General features: G+C 49.8%; 2 protein-coding genes across 7 annotated transcripts in view; one reads left to right on the top strand and one right to left on the bottom strand.

Moving 5' to 3' along the window:
• Positions 1–480, bottom strand: part of GBF1 (golgi brefeldin A resistant guanine nucleotide exchange factor 1) — a 170888-nt gene extending 170408 nt beyond the window's left edge. For 4 of the 6 annotated variants that reach the window (XM_039547186.1, XM_039547188.1, XM_039547187.1 and 1 more), the window contains exon 1: positions 50–480. In XM_039547186.1, coding sequence (XP_039403120.1) covers positions 50–93 — 44 coding nt within the window. In that variant the 5' untranslated portion in view covers positions 94–480. Of the gene's footprint in view, positions 1–39 lie in introns of all 6 variants that reach the window. The other 2 variants (XM_039547189.1, XM_039547190.1) reach the window with 2 other exon arrangements.
• A 13275-nt stretch (positions 481–13755) lies between these two features.
• Positions 13756–22142, top strand: part of PITX3 (paired like homeodomain 3) — a 42994-nt gene continuing 34607 nt past the window's right edge. Inside the window, exon 1 of the mRNA XM_039482676.1 lies at positions 13756–14061. The gene's annotated coding sequence lies outside the window, so the exon portion shown is untranslated. The remainder of the gene's footprint in view (positions 14062–22142) is intronic.

The raw sequence follows: 22142 nt of genomic DNA, 5'->3' as shown, positions 1-22142 counted from the left end.
CCGGGAGCTCCCAGCTCCGTCCCCAGCATGTCCACGCACTGCTGCTCACCGGGCCAGCCCACAGCCTGGGCTCCCCCGGGCCCAGCTCCCCATCCGCGGGATCTCCGCGCCGCGTCAATATCGCGATAGGGGCTCGCCACCCGTCACTACTGACCCCCGCATCCAAAATGGCGGCGCCTGTTGCTAGCGGGCCGGCGGCTGCCTCACATATCGGGTCGGCGCGCGGCGCTACGGGGGACGCGACAGCAGAGCAGCGATTCCGGCCGGCCGAGGGCTGCGCGCGGGGCCGAGACAGAGCAAAGGCCAGTGGGGAACAAGCAAGAGGAACCGGCTGCGCTCTGCTCTCACTGACGTGGAAACAGACTCAACCTAACCCGCTGCCTGGTTACCGCGCCGACGAACAAGCTCGTTGGCCAACCAGAACATTAACCTGGCGCGGTAGTCGCAGAGTTATCCAATAACTCATTGAGCGAGGAGGCGGGATCCAAAGTCCAGCAGGCCAACGCCCCCAGTGACATAGGGATGAGAACCAATCACATGAAAGTAAATAGAGTTGGCAATAGAGTTCCCAATAGCGAGAACAGACTGTGCTTGGGGAGGCGGGACAATACAGGAGGGTGAATCAAGTGTGGTAGATCTGCAGCAGGGTCCTGTACGATGCATTGTGGGTACACCGCGTACCACAGGAAACGACTCGGCAGGGAACAATTTCGCCGGACAGCGAGTGTAAAAGGTCCCAGGCCTCCCGGGGGTGGAGCTACCAGCCAGCGCGGCGCAGCGAGCGTGGCTCCCAGCCTGAGCCCAGGAGCGGTGCACGGTCAGCTGCCATCATAGCGGGCGCGCCGCCAGTCACAGCCCTTGGAGTGGGGCGAGCAGAGCTGGGGTCTGCCCCTAGCGCTGCCTGCTGTATTAGTTGCTTCTCCTCGCTGCCCACAGCCTCGCCCACCCCTTGTGCTGGCTGTTTAGATTGTAGCCACTTTGGGGCCGGGACTGCCCCAGTGGGACCATACAGCACCTAGCACGCTAGGGTCCCACTCTCACTTGGAGCATCCAGGGGCATGGGTGGCAAGTTTGTAGACATTTTGGTGGTGCCCAGAATCTGCCCCCCCAAAACTCTGCCCCCCACCTGCCCAAGGCTCTGGGAGGGAGTTTGGGGATGGGAGGGGGTGTGGAGGGAGGGTGTACAGGCTTGGGGAGGGAGGCGGTGCAGGGGTGGGGCTGGGGGTGAGAGGTTTGGAGTGTAGGAGCGTGTTCAGGGCTATGGCAGAGGGTTGGGGTGAGGGCTGTGGGGTGGGACTAGGGATGAGGAGTTCATGATGCAGGAGGGGGCTCAGGGCTATGGCAGAGGGTTGGAGTGCAGGGGGATGAGGGCTGGGGATGAGAGGTTTGGGGTGTGGGAGGGGCTCAGGGAGAGGGTAGGGGTGTAGGGGGTGAGGGCTCGGGGGTGGGGATGAGTTTGGGGTGCAGACAGGCTGCTCCGGGACAGGGGTCAGAGAGGAGGACTCCCCCCAGCCCTTTCCCTGCCGGCAGCAGTGAGCTCTGGGGGAGAAGCCCCCCCGTCCTGCTCCCCTCCAGCAGCACAGTCACCCCCACCACTGTCACTGCATGTGCTCAGAGGGCCCCTTTCAGGTCCAGGAATCTCCCTCGCCTCCCCCATGGTGGGTGCCGGGGGGTGCTGCGTGCGCCTCCTCCCTTGCTGTTGCCCCTGATTGTAGCCTCACTGAGGGTGGGGGATGGGGATGCCACCTTGCCCAGCATGGGGCAGGAGCAGTGATTGCGGGTGGGGGAGGGAGTGCTGTGCTGGTGGAGGGTCCCACCGGAAAAGGGAAGGGTCTGAGGGGGAAGGGCAGGCTCAGAGTCAGTCTGCCCTGGCAGTTGAGATGGGGTCACTAGGACAGGCTTGACAAAGCCCTGGCTGGGATGATTTAGTTGGGAATTGGTCCTGCTTTGAGCAGAGGAGTTGGACTAGATGACCTCCTGAGGTCCCTTCCAACCCTGAGATTCTATGATTCTATGACCCATGCAGCAGCAGTTGCTGCAGGGAGGCAAGCTGCACGGAAGAGGCAGGGACACTCTGCTCTCTCCGGGGCCCAGGGACATGCACGGGGCCAACAAGGGGGAGCTGGGGGACACTTGGGGGAGACACGGGGGGGGGGGGGCGGCAGGTGGGGCCACCCGGCCCCAAACATTGGTGGAGCTGGGCCTCTGGGCTCTGAATATTGCTGGTGCCCGGGCACCACGTGAGTATATAACTTGCCGCCCATGTCCAGGGGATACAAAACTCCCATGAGCAGCAGTTCCCAGCATTCACTACTTCATCCTACCCTTTGTTCTGAGTCATCTGGAGACAGCTATGCTGGCTTCAGGCCTCCAAGGTCCTTTGTTGTCAGACCCATAGCTAATTAAGCTTCTGTTTCCTTTTAAAGTCTCTCTTCTGCCCCCCCAGCACCCTCATAACTCTTCAGCCTCTCAAGAACCCCACAATCTTTAAGCTCCCCTAGCTCCTCATCCCTACAGTCCTTACATTCTAACTCTTTCCACTCCCCATCCCTGCTTCCAACAACCCTAGCCTTGACCAAGGAAAGATGGTTGTTTCTTGGTGCTTCCTCTCTCCCGCAACCTTTTCTACAGTGAAGGGGCACAGCAGAGTCTGCTGCTGGTTGCAGTGATAAGGAGGCAGTAGTTTTGCTTCCCCTACCAGTGGGAGGCAGGATGGAGAAGTATTTAAAAACCCAGTTTAGGACTGGTAGCCTGCCTGGAGAGGTGGGGCAGGACCCAACAGCACCTCTCCATAACATCTGGCTGTCACAGCTTCAGGGTAAATTATGCCTTAGGCAGAGTTGTAGCCCTTCTCAAGTTCAGACCCAAGGTGCAAAGCCTGCTTGCCTTCCTGTACCTCATTCTGGGTGCAACCATGTGGGCCAGTCATTCAGACTGGCTCTCTGAGCTGCAGCCCCCCTGGTTCCAAACCATGTTAGCTACCCTGGTGCAGTGTACTTTTGGCAACTGTAAGGTTCTCTTTCGGAGCTTGTGACAATATAAATTTGCAGTGATGCAAGAACAGCATCTTTAAATCAACCAATGCATTATTTATTCATTCCTCAAATTTACAAAGAGCAAAATGTAAAAATAACAAAAGGCAAACCTCCCTGCATATGACATACATCTTTGTAAGTTCCCTTCAGCCCCACTAACTCCATCTCTGGCAGGGAGCAACTCCCCTTGCTGCAGTTTCCAGCTCTGTGTCTTTGTCAGCTTTTCACTGACATTCTGGGTGCTTCTCTTAGCCTCTCCCACCCAACTTCCCTCCCTTTCTAGGGTCTTTGAGGTTTAGAAGCCCCTTTAATCTCAGCTTTTAGCCTTGGGAAGAGTAATCCATTGTAGCCTGGATGGGGGCAGATAGGGGGTTTTCCCCAATAAACACCATTTCTATTGTTTCCTCCAGGACTCTTATCTATGTCATTGTTTTACCTTTCATAGGTTCATACATTCTAAGGCCAGAAGGGACGCCTGTGGTCATCTAATCTCACCTCTTGCATAACACTGGCCAGAGAACTGCCTCACAATAATTTGTAGAACAGATCTTTTAGAAAAACACTCAATCTTGATCAAAAATTGTCAGTGATTATATTGCCACCACAACCCTTAGATGAAGGTTTCTAACCATCAGAGGAGTGAAGTTCTGGAACAGCCTTCCAAGGGGAGTAGTGGGGGCAAAAGACATATCTGGCTTCAAGACTAAGCTTGATAATCATAGAATATGGGGGTTTGAAGGGACCTTACATGGTCATCTGTCCAACCCCCTACTCAAAGCAGGACTAATCCCCAGACAGCTTTTTGCCCTAGATCCCTAAATAGCCCCCTCAAGGATTGAGCTCACAACCCTGGATTTAGCAGGCCAATGCTCAAACCACTGAGCTATCCCTTCCCCTTGTTTGTGGAGGGGATGATATAGCCTAATTTTGGCAATGAATTGGTCTTTTATATTAGCAGTAAATATGCCCAGTGCCTTGTGATAGGATGTTAGATGGAGTGGGATCTGAGTTACTACAGAGAATTCTTTCCTGTGTGTCTGGCTGGTGAGTCTTGCCCACATGCTCAGGGTTTAGCTGATCACTATATTTGGGGTCAGGAAGGAATTTTCCTCCAGGGCAGATTGGCAGAGGCCCTGGAGGGGTTTTGCCTTCCTCTGCAGCGTGGGGCACAGGTCATTTGCTGAAAGATTCTCTGTACCTTGAAGTCTTTAAACCATGATTTGAGGACTTCAATGGCTCAGACATGGGTTTGATACAGGAGTGGGTGGGTGAGATTCTGTGGCTTGTGTTGTGCAGGAGGCCAGACTAAATGATCATAATGGTCCCTTCTGATCTTAAAGTCTATGAATCTATGATTGTTCCAATGGTTAATTATCCTCCCTGTTAAAAAAAGTATGCCTTATTTCTAGTGTGAATTTGTCTAGCTTCATCTTCCACCCATTGGATTTTGTTATATCTTTGTATGCTAAATTAAAGAGCCCATTATCATTTTTTTGTTCCCTGCGTATGTGTAACCAAGTTACCTTTCACCCTCCTCTTTGAGCTAAATAGATGGAACTCCTTGAGGCTGTCACTATAAGGCCTGTTTTCCCACCCTTTAATCATACAATCGCCTCCTGCTTGGTTCCTTTAACAATCTCTATTGATCTAACTCCCAGCAGTCAGGCAGGTTAATATCAAAGAGATAACCTGAGGGGAATATGATATCTATAACAAATATACATAACTCCCCCTTCTCCGCGCCAGCTTTACTTCCACCACATTGCACCTACCCTCTCAAGGATTCCTGCCTTCAGAACTGTTGGTGCAGTTCCTGAGTTGGCCAGAGGAGCTGTAGGCTACCTCTGCAGCACACTCCTCCCAGCCTGCCTGGGAGCAAAGGGCTGGTCCACGCTGAATTTAACAATGTACTTGGATTGTATACCCTTTGGGCACGGGCAGTCTTTATTCTGTGTGCACAGTGTCTAGCATAATCAACGCCTAGTCCAGGACTAGGGCTCCTAAGAATTACTGCAATAAAAATGCTTTTGAATGCACAGTGTATCACTGACAGTAATTTGATATTCAGACACACTGCTTTATAATCACTATTTTTCATATAAATTCAACTTTGGGAGAGAGGGGATTATGAAGCATTTGCAATATTGCAGTGGTGGCTATGGGCCAGCTAGATTGGGGTTCTGTTTTGCTAGGCATTGTGCCCTGCTCCAGAGATCTTACAGTTTAAGCCAAGACAACAGGTGGATCAGACTAACAAGCAGGCTGGGGGCGGGGGGGACGGGAACAGGATGTACAACATTTAGCCAGTCAGAAGCAGTAATCACAACTCTACCTGCCTAGCCATGTTTTTGATGAAGAAACAAAGTTTTTGGAGAAGACTCTGAAGCATAGGCCTTCCCTACTTAGCTGGGCCCTGATCCAAAGATTGCTACAACTTCTCCCTATTAGGTGACCCAAGCAAAACGTTTCTTCTCTCCAGGGAGTGACCTCCACCAAGGCTGACTTCAATGTCCTTCCATCACTTAACCAGCAGGGGTGCGCAGGGGACTGGGTCACCATTTCCTTCTAACCCCAAATGCATCAACCCTCTTAAAACCGCCTGAGTATTGCCTGCCTGAGAATCAGAGGGAGAACTTAAGATCCATTGAAAATGTACTTAGGACACAATTACCCTACTTTTAAGAACAGTCCAGTTCTGGCATCCCCTGACCAGCGAACCTGCCTTTCCAGGGGTGTACCAGTACCACCCATTTAAGGGACAGTCCAGAGCTTATGGCCAAAATATTCGGCAGCTATCATGGAGACCTATCCCGTGCTAGGGCAGGGTCTATAGCTGATTTTCAGTGGCACTCACACTACCTGGATCCTGGCCACCAGTCCGGGGGGCTCTGCATTTTAATTTAATTTTAAATGAAGCTTCTTAAACATTTTAAAAACCTTATTTACTTTACAACCAACAATAGTTTAGTTATATATTATAGACTTATAGAAAGAGACCTTCTAAAAACATTAAAATGTATTACTGGCACATGAAACCTTAAATTAGAGTGAATAAATGAAGACTCAGCACACGACTTCTGAAAGGTTGCCGACCCCTGGTCTATAGAAACAGGAAATGGAAACTGAGCAGGGTGGGGACTAGAAATTATGCTGTTTGTTACAGGTTGCTACTCTGACCTATACCCTAGAGATTTTAGTTTTCTGCCACTAAATTTGGTTGCTCTGACTCAAGGTTCTGAGGTAAGGCTCTTATGGACTGAGTTAAGTGGCTCCACCCCTGACTTTATGCTTAAGGAAAAGGCAGGAGGCCTGTCTGCCTTCTAGAACAATAAGAGCACTAGGCAGTCTGCTGGCTGGTGTGATTTGCAAGTCTTCCCAAAGTGGACATTGATTCTTTTGTGAGTAGTTCGATTTTGGCCTCCCCATTCTTGCCTTCTGTACACCGCCTCAGCATGGACAGCTATGAGAATATTTAGAAACTTGCAGAACTACAAGTTTCAGGCCATCAGTGGTAATTGCCACCAGCAATCAGTGTTCCAACCAAGAAGGGTGGAATAAGAAACAGTATTTGCTAGTGACCTGAGCATAGACCAGGGACGCCTAACACTGAACCCGGTTCTTTCTGTGGCCTTAGGCAAGTCACATAACTTCTCTGTGCCTCAATTTCCTCATTGTAAAACAGGCATTAGAATACTGACCTACTGCAGAGGGGTTGCAAAGGTTAGGTAATGAGCAGAGTTCTCAAGACAGAGGGTCAAATGCTGGCCCTTGGCTCCTTCCCTTTGGGACTGCTCCAGCAGCATAAAGGGGACAGAAAGATGTTTCAGTGAGGTAGTGGTGGATTTCCCCCAGCCATATGTGAATTCCCAGCTGACACAGTCAGCTTGGCCAGTTTTGTGCCACCCACTCCTGGTGCTATCCAACCTCAGAGATGGGGGCATAAGAACATAAGAACGGCCGTACCGGGTCAGACCGAAGGTCTATCTAGCCCAGTATCTGTCTACCTACAGTGGCCAATGCCAGGTGCCCCAGAGGGAGTGAACCTAACAGGCAATGATCAAATGATCTCTCTCCTGTCATCCATCTCCATCCTCTGACGAACAGAGGCTAGGGACACCATTCTTTACCCATCCTGGCTAATAGCCATTAATGGACTTCATCACCATGAATTTATCCAGTTCTCTTTTAAACACTGTTATAGTCCTAGCCTTCACAACCTCCTCAGGTAAGGAGTTCCACAAGTTGACTGTGCGCTGCGTGAAGAAGAACTTCCTTTTATTTGTTTTAAACCTGCTGCCTATTAATTTCATTTGGTGACCCCTAGTTATTGTATTGTTGGGATGTGGCTGGAGCATGCTGAACTCAAGTCTGCAGTCTGGCTAGAAGTTTCCAAACAGTAAAAGCTAGCTCAAGCCTCCAAGATCATGGGGTTAGGGCCTGGAAATCCCTGATATCCCCTCACTCTTGGAGATGGAAGGAGCAGAGTTCAGGTGCATATGACAGTCTGTCCTGTAAGGTGCAAAGCTGTTATTTATAGAAGCGTGTCATGGAACCTGAAACTGAGCCATCCAGGAACCTTCCACATGCATCCAAATGCATCTCAATGTGTTGATAAAGAGCAAACATTGCAATGTGCTTTGCATTGTTGGGAGACAAAAACATTAATATGATACGGCACCACAACTGTCTGGCTAAAAGAAAGTTCACACATAATACAGCACTGCATTACCCACACTGAAGAGCCTTCAGCTGCAACCCAACCATTGCACGCTCCTGATCTGACATCATGCTGATACGGTAACACAGCATTTGGACAGACAAGTTCTTCAGATCAGATCAGCACCACGCTACCACGACCAAGTGAGCACAGTAACAATAACCTGGTACTGACCTGCCTGGACCAAGGAACACTGACATGACACTGTATCACTCTACTCAAACCTGTGAGCATGCAGGTGGCACTGCTCCCTCAGACCAAAGAGTTTGCCGATGTAAGAGCAACACACAGCCCTGGACAGGCCCATTGTTTTAAGGGTGTCCCTTGAATTTTAAAGGTATTACACTTGGTTCTTATAAAGCAGTGTTATTAAATCAAGGCAAAGAGGATACGAATATGCATGAATGCCTCTGACTCCTATTACCACCACATCTGGGTTCTACTCCCAGAACAATGATGCTGCCTCTGAATAACTTCTGTGCTGTATGTTCTCCTTAAACCAACAAGAAGCATATAGAAAGTCAGCCCCAGGGACAGCAAACTCACTGAATATAGCAAGCCTAGATCTTGCCCAGCAATCTAATTAATCCAGTCATTGCCCCTGGACCTGATCTCACCTTAGACAGCTGAATTGCTGATCCATCACACTGACTCCATGAAGAGCTTCAGGAGTGGTAGGCCATGTGATTGTACCAAGCAACCCACCGTCGCTGCTCTTCATTATGGAGGTGCAGTCTATGGACACTGCATGCTCCAAATTGCCAGGCCTCTGCTTTGATCAAGCTGGAGAATTCCAGGCTGTCGCCATAGGGCACATCTCTACTGTTAGATGACTGACAGCTGCCATACTGGCTCTCATTTGGACCAAGTTTGCCCCCCGCCCTGCTCTCTTGTTTACCTCACCCTTCTCCAAATCAATATAAGCCTCCTCCACGAATTTGTTAGCAATGTTTACTAGACCCATAATTTGCAGCCAGCCATCTCTGTTATTGCAACCTGCATTGATGGACAGAACCAGCTTTGCAAGTTCCATTACCCTTGGCAACCGAGCAAATGTCCACCCCTGCCAGCCCACAATCACCCATACAAAGAGTTACTGAGTATTCTGCTGCCTCAGTTGGCTGCTATACTGCTTGTATGAAAGAGCCAGCCCTGCTGATAGACATTTACACATGGTCAAGACGTGACTCAACAGGGCACTATTTAGAGCTGTCACTTTATTTTGCCATTCAGGATGAGCTATGTACAGATCTTTGTCAGCAGGGCAGTGGAGAGGACCATGATGACAAACCAGATGGAGGGTTTGAATAGTGTATAGTACAGACTATAGACTACAGTATATACTATATGTATAGTCATTTAATTAGGTTTCACTTTTTAGCAATTCTAATCTGAATTGACACCAAGGAGGAATCACTCCTTTTCTGTCCAAAGGAGGAGTAACACCAGACAATGTCTTAGCTCAGGGCACCAATGGACACTATACAACATGTTCAGGCTGTAGCCTGTGAGAAGTGTGCACACATTCCCAAGCTACAAGGAAGATAGCTGTCCTCAATGCAATATGCTACATGCAATAAGGAAATGATATGAGCAGCAACTTCATCCTGCGGCTATCACTGGGAACCCTGTGCCCAGAAAAGTCATTCCTCAATAAACACTAGCTGAATGAAAGGTGCAGTCTCCTCAAGAAAGTGAAGTACTGGGCTCATGGACACGTGCCACAGAAATGCTATGACATGGTATAGTCTGGGATATCTTGAACTTGAACCCATAACCTTCCCTTGAAATTTGTTAAGATATCCCCAAGGGAAAGTCGCACACTTTCCTAAGGTGTCAAGAGGTAGCTAGTGAGAAGGCAGCAAGACAGACATCTATCCAAGGTACTCATACAGCACCAACCCTTGTAGCATCTAGAAACGAACTGAATCCACACAACCTTATTCTAAGGAGGAGAGCAAGCAACATCTGAAGCCTATTTCTGAAATATGTGAATGTTCAATTATTTAATATGATGGTTGCCTGTCTGTTGAGCCCCACGGGCTTCCTTCCAGGCCTTTCCTCCATCCCAGAGTCTTGTTTGACAGTAAGAGGGATGCTGTAGTGAGAATGATGCACTCACCTTTTCAGGGGCAGTTACTATTCAATAAAAAAGTGATCACACTTGGGGGAAAAGAAGTTTTGTTTAGGTCCAGAATCACTTCCTTCTCTTTGTTCTCTGTGCATGTCATCTCTCTGCTGAGAAGGGAGCTACTTCCACTGTGGTTTTACTTTGGTTTTGTTTTTACTGTGTTTGTGTAAAGTAATAGCATCTGTCTCCTGATCTCAGGTGAATCCCTGGTCTTCCTCTCTGGCAGTGAACTGTTGGAAGACAAGATGATAGCTAAGAAGTCTTGGCACAAAGCAGCAACAGCTGTTACTACAGGGTATTCAAATCAATGGCTAAAGACAGACCATGATAAATCCCAGAGAGACTATTAGAGGGTGAGCCTTGCACTTACTGGAAATTTGGCCCAGTTAAAGATTTCCTAGCTCAGGTCAGGATCGTCTAGTTCAGCAGTTTCAAAATCATGGTCCATGGGATACCTGCTAGTGGTGCATGGAGAACCAGCCATTGACATGGTGCTGGTTCTTGTTTCCAGCAGCTAAAATTAAACAGATGAAAAATCATTTTGTTTCCTTATTACTTTTCAATATAAGCAGTTACTGTAGCTGCTGCAGCGATGTTACACAGTTAGAAATAGTGACTGTGATTGTGAAGAGGCACACACAAGACAGTCTCCACTAAGCATGTGGTCCACACCATATAAGCCCCTGATCTAGCCTTTCTCCTTGCACCAGTACAGAAAACAGATCCCCAAGAGGAGAGGATGTGCAATGCATCAGTTATCCTAACCATGGTCATTTCCAGGGTGTTCCCTCCAACTCAAAACCTTATGTTCAAACTTAAGTTGCCCCAGGACATTTGTAGAACTCAGGAGCGGCTCCAGGCCCCAGCATGCCAAGTGCATGCTTGGGGCGGCAAGTCACGGGGGGCGCTCTGCTGATTGCCGCGAGGACAGCAGGCAGGCTGCCTTCGGCGGCTTGGCTGAGGATGGTCCACTGGTCCCACGGCTTTGGAGGGAGGCCTGCGGGAGGTCCGCCGAAGCCGCGGGACCATCAGACCCTCCGCAGGCAAGCCGCCGAAGGCAGCCTGCCTGCCGTGCTTGGGGTGGCAAAATGCCTAGAGCCGCCCCTGGTAGAACTGATGCTGCACTGTCTCCTCTACTGTGATAATGGAACTACACTTGCCCATCCCATTACTGAGACAAGTCTAAATAAATATTTGGAGATATACCTATCTCATAGAACTGGAAGGGACCCTGAAAGGTCATTGAGTCCAGCCCCCTGCCTTCACTAGCAGGACCAAGTACTGGTTTTTGCCCCAGATCTCTAAATGGCCCCCTCAAGGATTTAACTCACAACCCTGGGTTTCGCAAGCCAATGCTCAAACCACTGAGCTATCCCTCCCCCAATAAAAAGGGATTACTCTTTGTGAGGGGAAAGACTTGGTTCAGTTTGCTACCCTGTCCCTCAAAGTTCTCATTTGGAATTCTGCAGAAGGCAAAAACGTTGAACCAAATCCTGGAGTCTTTGCACAGGCAAAGGTCCCATGGAGGGCTATAAGCATTTTGCCCAAGTAAGAAAGGACTTCAAGATTTGACCCGTCAAGAACTAAAAGAGAAAGATGAGATCCAAGCTCTGCTAGCTGAATTGCATGACAGACAGATCCTTTCCTAAATCAGATAAACCAAAACATGTCTCCAAAGGAGCATTTATGTCTGCACATTTATATCACGTTCAGCACAACAGTACCAGAGCATCATACAGTTTGTACACCTGCCAGCTGGCATCTTCAGAATCCAGAAGAAGGTTGAGTCACAAAACACCCTCTGTCCAAAGAGCAAATATGTTTTCACTGAATTATGTGCAATCAGATAGTTAGGTGGAAGAGATCTACTAAATCTAGTCAGTCCCTCTGTCAGTGCAGGATTTTCCCTGGGGCTCAGGTTTTATAAAATTTAGAGCGAAACCAAATTCATCTCTGTTACGACTACTGACTTCAGAATGAATGTGGCCCCAGTCTGGTCATATAGTGGTAATAAAATGCCAAAGACACATGTCAAAAACTTAAAATGATTGCATGTTAAGAAGAAAGAAAAAACACAGCAGCTTCCAGTGACAGTCAATATTGTGATAAGAAATTAATTTTTTACTATCCAGCACTGTGTGTTGGATAAACATGTTCATATTACTGAACTTAATCCATAAAGCCTAAATCCTTACAACCTGCTTGTTGTAATATGCCTGCTTTTGGCACATTCATCTTTCCATACATATCCATATGTCATGTTATGCATTTAACAGGCTCTCTAAATACAGCTCATAAATCACAGAGAGTTAAATTCACTCCCCACAACATTACTTCCTAATCTCTAAAACATATCAGGGTGAGAGCTAGAGGGTGACCTTTGGCATCATAAATCTCAGGAAAGGCTGACATGGAAGTGACCTCAAGAAAAACTGAATACAGAAATAGGTATTCCCCCATCCAGTGCCAGAAACACCTTCCACTGGTAAACCCATTCCATGCAGTAATCTCCAGGAAAGGGGAGACACCCTGGGTTGGAACATGCCAGCTAAAATGCCAGTCCTGCACACACTTGCACACATGCTTAGTCTGTGCATTTGCAAGTCCCAATGAAGTCCATGGCACTATTCCTGTGCCTAAAATTAAGCACCAGATATGTGCAAGTATTTGCAGAATCAGGCTTAACACTGTACAAACACATCAGGACAGGACATGAAGACAATATCCATTCAGCTAAGGGCCAGGGTCCTGCACCACCATACAGAGAATGGAAGTTTTGCAGTTTACTTCAATGGGAGAACTAGACTGTAAAACTGCCAGGGATATTTAGGCTGGCAGAATGTAACTGAATTAGAAAATATCACATATATTCTAGGGTTAGTCGCCCTAGCTTTGGAGAAAATGGCATGTATTGACAGTGTAAGTTATTACTATGTTATTGACTTCCACTTTGGCTCTTTATTACAAGCATTCCACCAGTATGATCAACCACTTGTTTGATATGTTACGTTTTCCCTAAACAACCGTGGCGTGGTGGTTCCATCTGTGAAGCAGGGAAGATGCCCAATACAGCTGCAAAAGTAGAGGAGCTTTCCCTCCTAGATCTCAAAATATTTTGCAAAATCTTATTGAAGTGAGCAAGCCTCTGAGAAGGATTTTAGAGAAACCAAACTTTAAATGCTAAACTATGGAAAGAAATCATTATACATTGGATGGTGCAGCAGAGCAGTTAACAGGATCAAACTATGGCTGAGAAGGAGACTTATTTCCTACATTTCTTTCAAAGTAAGCTGAGATTTATATTTGAACCCAAGGAATACAATCTGTCCTGTCTTTCTATGGTGTTTATAAAAAACACCATTGCCATGGTACCGAATATTCCCAAAGACCCTATCCCCATGCAGGTCTCCAACAGGATAAAAGATGCCGGCATCTCTGCAAAATCAGCTGGTTGACCATTCTCGCCTTCCCCAGGGACAGTGCAACTGGAGGGAAGTCTCTGCATTCGGGCACGTGGTGGAAGCCCTGCGCCTACTGGGTGGGAGCAGCTGAAGGTTTGGGAACGAGAGGAAGGGACAGCCCTTGAATGGGGGGCTAAGAGGCGGGGACCAGCCAGCTGAGGCCTGGGCAATGCGCCGGCTCCCTCGAAACACCCCCGAGTTTTGCGTCCCAAAGCCTGCGCAGCAACTCCCCTACCACTCACTTCGCGCAGCTCTAGTGGGCGGGGATAGAGGGAGACGGGGCGGAGCCTAACCACCCCAGCGGGCAATTAGATGGGCGGACCTCGGAATGCAAATCAGCGGCCTGTGATTGGGTCCCTGCTGCTGGGGGCGGTGCCTGAGGGTTCACAGCTGGACAGGGCCGGTGCCTGGGCTGGGGCGCGCAGCTGGAAATAGGGCGGGCTGAGCGCGCAGAGCCGGGGAGCAGCTGGCTGGGGGCGCCTGCTGCCTTCCATAAAGTGAATGGCCACAGTGAATGGGAGTCAGTCGACAGGAATCCGCCTCCTCCTCGCCTCTCTCCATGAGTCACAGGCTAACAGAGCGCAGAGTGCCCAGCAGCAAGCCAGGGGGACTTACCGTCTGACAGGCGCGGAGGAGCCCGGGCGCTGGGGCGGGGGCAAACTGCCCTCCTTTGCCCAGGATTAAGGCCACCCGGCAGCACCAGCATCTGGAACCGCTGTAAGTGCTCCCCAGCCACTTATCGCCGCGACGCCTTGTTGCGGCATGCAGCTCTCCGAGCCCGTTTTCCCCGTTAAAACTCAGGCGTCAGCTCCCTGCAACTTCTGCAAAGCTGCCCTCGCGTCCCGCAGAAAGAGCACCCGCGGGAACGGATTAACGGAGAGGTGTTTGTCCGTCCTTCGCGTCCCATGGCACTGCCAGGTAGCCAGCTCTGCCACGGGCGCAGCCCTGCAGTCCTTCTGCATCTCTAACTTCCCCGCGGGCCCCCCTGTGGTGGGGACACTTACGTGGGTCAGCAGGAAAAGGCAGGATCGGGCCCTGAAAATCCGGTTTTGGAAAACAGACGGGCATGCTATTCACCGGGCTTTCTTAGCCGGGCTGGTAGCAGGGCGCAGCGCCTTCAGCATGGAGGCCTGCGGGGAGCTGGGCTAAGCCAAGCGACCCTTCTCCGAAGGTCTAGCCTATTTTGGTCTGTTTATGTTGCTCCGTTTCTACAGCCTAGATCGCCTCCAGTCCAGCCAGGCTTTACTTCCTAGGGCACTAGCTCGGGACACCCGGCCGCCGTTTCTAAACTTAGTCATTTTCCACTTAGCCGAGAGAGAGGGGCAGAGCTGTTTAACTTAGCTGGGGTTTCGCTGTAAATAATGCCATTCCGGGCTGCTAACTCAGCTGGTGGCAGAGTCCAGGGGAGAGGGTTTGGGGGAGCAGAGGCGGGGAGCCACCGCCTGGGAAGAGGAAAGCAGCCCGACGGCTTTTGGACAGCTGGATAAATGATATTTATGTAACGAACTAGCTCCTGTTTACAGCAAAGCGACCTCCCTGCAGCTCCCAGCTCGGAGGGGAGGGAGGGCTGGGCAGTTCTCCTGCACCCCCTCGCATGGGTGCTGCACCCTTGCATACCTAGCCAGAGTCACCCCCCCCCCTCCATAACCCCCATTATTTCTGCGGAATCCGGATGCTGCGCTGAAGTTGCCACCGCTCCCTTGCTTTAAATAAAATCCAGAGAGCAGGGAACGAATCCAGCCCCGAGCAGCGGTCGGCAGGGTTTCCTTTAACATTAAAATGTCCCAAGTAAAGAGCGAGTTCTAAGGCCTGCGTTCCCCGGCCGAAATGCGGGCACTGAAACCGGATTTCAATCCTATTTCGCTGCGCATTTCGTTACGGACAAACAGCGGCTCCAACAAACTCCTTGCCCGGCGCGTCCACCTTCTCCACATCCAATTATTACGCATTTCCCCACGCCACGTTTTCATTCGCCTCACATTTAAACATCAAGATTTGACATGAACTGAAATCGCCACCAAAGAGCTCTTAAAGAGACCTTCCGTTTAAAAAAAAACAACCCGTATTATAATGTGTGCATTAGCAACGAGGAGTATTTGTAATGGACAGGAGTAACAATTGCTACGTAATATTAAATTTTACATCGTATAAAATTTAACGCTAAATATGCACGATTTACTAGTGCTAAATTACGTAGGTACACACTATATATAGTACCAATCATTTAATTTTAGTAAAGTTGTTTAGATTTACTTTGAACAATACAGACGAGTAAATAGCGTGTATACAGAACAAATCATATCAATTCTAGTATAAAATAATACGTAAATATTGTGTGTATATTAGTTGTCTATATTCTACTAACAAGGAAACCGTGTGTGTATATAATATAGTATCAATTCTAGTATAAAATAATTAATTCCTGTGTATTAGTTGTTTGTATTCTACTAATCACAGAAAACAGTGTATAATATAGTATGAATTATAGTGTACAATCAGTAAATAATTGTGTATATTAGTCTAATAACAGGGAAATAGTGTGTATATAATATAGCAATAAATAGCGTGTTTCTCTGTACACTATTGACTACCTGCAATAATCGAAAGCGATAGAAATTTTTCCAGACCCAAGTTAATTTTCATTCAACGAATATTTGGTAGAATCCTGCAGCGTGGCCTCTGCTTTAAATGTTTATTACCCGTTCGGAGCGCACCCACGCGAGCCTGTCCGTTCCTTGCAATTCTCTCTCTAGATTCATGCCCACAAACAGGGCAGGTATATGCCCAGGACTCGCCCAGCACTTTCACGGCGGAGAAAAGCATTTGCACCGGGCCGTATTATAGCAGGCCAAATCACAAGCAGATACTATATTTGCATCCGATTGTACGGAGTGACTCTAGCGGGTGGCCTTCTAGAGTTGTGTGTATATATAGTTCCTTTAGGGTGACCCTCTAAGAGAGTGTCAGGCCCCCCTACCCCATCGCTGGGGAAAGGGGATCTCCCGCCATTGTAGCTGCTGGACCGGGGTCCCCAGGGGCTGGCTGCGAGAAGCGCTGTCCTGTTTCGCTGCTTTGCTCAGGGGGCTGCAGATGCCTTCCCCAGTGTCACACCCGCCAGCCCTGTGCGCTTTCTCTGCAGAACTGGCGAGCGGAGCAGAAGGGGAACCCGGCCCCCCTAGACTTGTTCTCTAACTCCGCGGGGGTCCCAGAAACCAGCGTCTCTCCGAGCCGAGCAGCCGGCAGGAATAAAACAACCCATGCACCACTAAGGAGCACGGACCTCCCCCAGGGCCGGGCCCTCCAGATCAGCCCCCACGGGGCCCTCCCTGCCTGTGGGTCTCCCGGTCTCGGGCACCTGGCTCGTCCTCAGGGCCCTGGAGGTGCCAGCGCCTCCCCACCTGCCTCCACAAGCCAGGAGGAGCCTGGGAAGAGCAGTGGTTCTTTCCCGGGCCAGGCCCTTCCTCTGGCTGGGGGTGCGGAGGGGAAGGGTGTTCAGGGGGAGGAGGGAGCAGACTAGTGGGGCCCTGATCCGGCCCTACAGAGAATGCAGCTTGCCCCCCTCCACCCGCAGCACGCAGCCGGAGGCCCCCTCCTAGCAGCCCCAACCGGGGCAGGGCGCCGCGGCTCCTTCCTTCAAGCCTCCACTGAAAGGAGCCGAGCGCTGGTGGCAACGGGGCTGCGGCCTGTCCTGGCCACCCGGCTCCAGCCATTGCTCGGCGGGTTGATGCGCCTAGTAGCAGGCTGGCCGGTGGGTTCGGCTCCCAGGTCCGCCGGGGGGGCTCCCGATTGAGGTGGAGCGGCCGGGCTCCCGGGGCTCTAGCCGCAGGGAACGTGCCAGGCCCTGCCTGAGGCAGTCCCGAGACGGGGTGAGCCCCGCAGGGACAGCGGGGAGCGTTGGCCGGGCCCCCGGCCCCTGGCTGCAGCCCAGAGCCCGTCCTCTGCCCGCGGGGCTCTTTCCCCGGCCGGGGCCGCATGCACCAGAGCTGCCCCGTGCTGCCCGCAGCCTCTGCCGGGGGAACTGGGCCGCCCCACGGCAAACTCCCCCTTTATAAGCAGCCACTTACCCCGCGCCCTTCCCCCTGGGAAGGGACCCGCCTGCCGCCCGCTCTATGCTGCCGAGCCGGGGCCAGCCCGCTGGATCGGGGCCTCTCCTGCAGCCGGCTTCTCCCCCCGGGAAAAGCGCGCCCCGGGGCAGCCTGCTAGGAGGCAGCGAGCCCGGCCTGGATTCTCCCTTAGGCCGCGGTGGAAGTAGTCAGCGGGGCCGATCGCTGAAAGCAGCGTTTGCTCCGTGAAACCCTGGGCCAAGGGGAGTGGGAGACGAGAAGCAGAAATACCAGGGATGGGCCTGGTCCGGCTGGCGGGGAGCAAGCCCAGCTAGGGGGTGAAATTTACCCCACCTGCATGTACCGGTGCACTGAGGTTCTGCCCCAGTCCCCTCAGCCTTTGCTTTATTGCCTAGGGCTGGTCCCTGCAGACCCCTAGCCAGAGGATCTGTCTTTCTGCACTTTGCTGGGGCCACCGGGAGGTTGCTTCCACAGGTTTGGGTTTGGGGTTACAGTCTGGGGACCTTTCTCAAATTTTCAACAATGTTACCATGAAAATTCCGCCACTTTCTAGCCAGCTCTTTGTTATTGTTAAACACAGCTTTTGATTTTCTTGGGCAAGCCTAGAGCTAACCCCCAGAGGATGTAATTGGTTTGTGTGCATGGGGTTAACCTCAAACTCTTGCAAGACCATTACTCTGGTTCACATACCTCTGTTCACAGCTAAATATCAGACCGGACATCTAGCTGGAGCTAGAGCTAGAGGCTCTATGAGGCTTACGCAGCTGAAGCTCAAGGATTTGAGTTTAGGAGGGGCCACTTGAGCAGACAAACCCTAGTTCTCCATCTGCCAAAGGCCTTGTCCACACCCAAGTTGCACAATCGAACTAAATGGGTTTAGATACACAGAGTCACATTGGCACCTCCCCCCAAAAGGTGGTACCCTTAAAACTGCTTGCAGACCTTCTATCAATTTAGCTTAAACTGGCGTCACTAAAGCAGTGCAAAGACCAAACCCCACTGTGTATGGGGAGGAATGGATAGCTTTGTTGTTAATCTCTTGGAGGAGGTAGCTCATAGGTTCCTTTGGGATGGACCAGCCCGAAACATGTAGTGCATTCCTCTGTAGCCCATGCCCTCAAAGAAGGTCAAGATTTCAGTGTCTTCATTAAATTCCCTGATGTAGATTAAAGGAGACAGCTGCTGAGATGCAGCCAGACCCTCTCCTGGCAGAGGGTAGCTAGAGATGCCCTTAGTGATGCTCACTTGCAGCTTCTTTAGCACTCCCTGTGTGGGTAAAGTGCTGGGCTGAGTGGCTAGCCAACTGAAATCTATTGATCCACAGAACAGGTACAGCTGGCGGGAGGGGAGTCACCAGAACAACTTATCCACACGCTGTCCTGCCAAACCTCCACTATGACCAGGAGGACCCACATTGATGGTGCGGAGGGGAGTTGTGCCTTCATAACATGCTGAATCCTTGGCCTCTGTCCGCTGTGATATGCTAAGAAGGGGGACAAGTGGTATAAACTGGTGGTGATGTGTGGTTGTGTTGGACACGTGCTTGCTGGGAACTGGCCCCACATACCGAGGCCACCAAACCCCTGTCAGATAGTTACAGCTTGTGGATATGTTGAACGTGGGGTAAATTTGAGTAAGTGACAAGGCCCTGATTTCTATTTGCAATTGCCTGAGCTATCCCTAACTCTCCTAAAAAAGAAGGGCCCAGATCCTCAAAGATATTTGGGTGCCTTCACAACAGGGCAGAGTTGGGCACCTAAATACCTTTGAGGGTCTGAGCCAGATAACAGTTTCCCCTGCCTTTTACAAAGGAGACCTTTGAGGAACTGCAGTCCAGACCCTCCACATTCTTCATTCAGAACCCATTTAAATTTTCATATCTGAGTTGTATTCCTCTTTAGAGCCAGTATCTTTTCTTCTGGCAGAGAAATAGTTACAATGCTCCTTTAATATATAGTCTTTCTCTAGAGTATAAAGCAGGTAATCAATAGCTCTAAAAGCTCTGAATGGATTGCAGCTGGATCAGTTAATATTCCCTGCGTGCAATCAGAACAATATGAGGAAATGCTCCTCTTTCTGTGAACAGTGTCCCAAAAAACTTATGATAGAGGGGTGAACCTGAGTACAGAGACTCTGCCAAAAAGAAAGAGAGAGGAACCAGAAATAGGAGATCTGGCCCAGAGGATGGGATGAATATGGGATCTAAGCCCTGACTCCCACGGAAAGGATGTCACCCAGAATATGAACCTTGGCTTGTAGGGACAGGAGATGAGCACAAATGGTGAATCTGGCCTATTAGACAGTGAATGAGGGCTGGAGCCCTGGTTCGGGAATGGGGCATTATGGTGGTTCTGCAGACCTGGTCTAGGGAAATGGTCGTGAATCCGAGAGGAGACTTGAACTATAAGGTAGCCTAGAAAAAAACTGGAGTGTAACTGGGTGGGGGCTCAATTATTTCCTCCCTTTTTTAAAGAGGAAGATAAATGCTGTTAGTTATTTGGGGCCTGGTTCTAAAAGGTACTGAGCACCCTGCACATCTGTTGAGCTCGCTGGGAGCTGAGAGGACGCAGCACCTGGCAGGAGTGAACCTCCTATTTGGAATCGGTGCAGAGAGGGGACCAGGAGCAGAAATTCTGTGCAGCATTCTGTCACTCCATTCATCTGCTCATGCTCCATGTTTACAAATTGGAATCAAAGTTAATGCCAAGGCTATTCAGAAAGACTCTCCTGTCAACACATTGCTGAAATTAGTTGATTTTCTAGAAGACTAGAAAAGAGGATTCTGATGACACCAGGCTGCCGTTTGATTTCCCCTCTTCCTATTTGTGCTTCCCCTCCCCGGCACCCTTGCCCTCCCTCCCATTTCACCTCTGAATATTAATGCCTCTGGCAGATTGGATAATAATGTGACTGGGAATTGAATGAAGCTGGTTATTAGCTGCTGGACTCCTTGATGTATTTAAGGGAGCCCCATGTCTGTTACTGAAGGATCAATAGTCTGAGGGCCAACAGAAAGGCTGGGGGGGTGTATGGGGCAACATGGCTCTTCTCTGACAGAGTTATCTGAAATCAGCATCTCAGTCTAACCTAAGGGAAAGCCTCCAGCAAGAGGATGAATATGATTTAGCCAGAACAGAGATTCCTGTTATATCTTCATATACAGAGCTGTCATTTTGCAGTATGTACAGTAATTAAATATTTAAACATTGCCTTTCTGTAGGGAAATAGATCAGCTCTTTAGCATTAGAGACCTACTGAGAAATGATCCTGTTACTGTTAGATTTAAAAAGCTTGTATGGGGATCACCATTTGTAAAATGAGGATAAAGGTACTGACCATCTTTGTAAAGTGCTTTGAGCTCCACTGGTGAAAAGTGTTTAGATGAGATATTAATTATTATGGAAAGTCTTCCCCCCTCTCTCACAACTGGGTCAGTCAGGACTTTCATTCTGTTTATTTCCCTACATATTTGCACAAAAATGCCCAATCCTACACTGATGAATCCAGGGGTAGCTTTGCCACTAGTTTCAGTAGGAACAGGATTGGGCCCATACACTTTTAATTTGCTCTTAGGTGCCTTTCCGTTAATAACACTTCCTAGTATTTTGTAGCACTTCATCAGTAGCTGTCAAAGCCCTTTACAAGGGAGGTGGGTATCATTATCCCCCTTCTGCAGATGGGGAAACTGAAGCACAGAGCAGTGAAGTGTCTTGCTTAAGGTTACCCAGCAGGCCAGTGGTGGAACTGGAAGTAGAACCCAGTCTACTGGGTGCACCGTCCACCATCTCTGAATGCTCTGCAAGCAATTACATTTCACAGACTGTCTGTGAGGCAGGCAAGTGGTGTTATCCCCATTTTACAGCTGGAGGAGCAGGTGGAGACAGTAAGGGTACATCTACACAGTAAACTGCCCCCCAGCAGCAGTGAATCTCAGAGCCCAAGTCAATTGATTCAGGCCAGAGCCTGGGCTCTATCATCTGGAGATGAGGCTGGGTCTCGGAGCCTGGGCTCCAGCCCCAGTGGAAATGTCTACACTGCTGGTTTTAGCCCGGTAGCGCACCCAAATCCCTTTACCCAGGCTCTGAGACCCGCTGATGCATTTTTTGTTTTTGCAGTGTAGATGTACCCGCAGCCGTTAATTTCCAGTGCCCAATGTCACAGTTTGGGCTGGATTTTGCCATGATGCCAAGCACTCCACAGCTCCCATTGCCCTTGACTGGAATTATGGGGGCTTGCCAATTACGACTATTGGGCCCTCGATGTCTCAGACTGGCCCCTAAAATCGGTGGCTATTTGAGACATCCTGAATGAAAGGGACACCAAATTTAAAAACGCCATTTCTCTGAAATAATGTTCCGATTCCAGTAACTGAAGGATTGGAGAAACATCTCTGTTTTAGTTTATTCGTTCTGTGCATTCAGTAGCGCTTTGTATGATCTGTTTCATTGTTTCCGCACATAGGGCCTGAGCCTCCAAACTGTTCCACACAGGCAGTCCCCTGCCTCCATTTGCTGCCACTCAGGTCAATGGAGCTTCCTAGGAGTGCAGGGATCTGCCTACCCTGTGCTGCTTACTAGATCGGGCCCACAGTTAGTCTGCTTCCTCTCACTGGTTGGGCCTATCACACAGCGAGAGGGGACTGAAATTTGAAAATAGGAAAGTGCGATTGTTAAATCAAATGAGCCAGCATAGGACTGGAAATTACTTTTAACTTACATTTTTTAAAAACACATT

The sequence above is a fragment of the Mauremys reevesii genome, linkage group 7, assembly GCF_016161935.1.
Source record: "Mauremys reevesii isolate NIE-2019 linkage group 7, ASM1616193v1, whole genome shotgun sequence".
Classification (NCBI taxonomy): Eukaryota; Metazoa; Chordata; order Testudines; family Geoemydidae; genus Mauremys; species Mauremys reevesii.
Note: the sequence above shows the minus strand (reverse complement) of the source record. Positions and strands in the feature narration are given on the sequence as shown.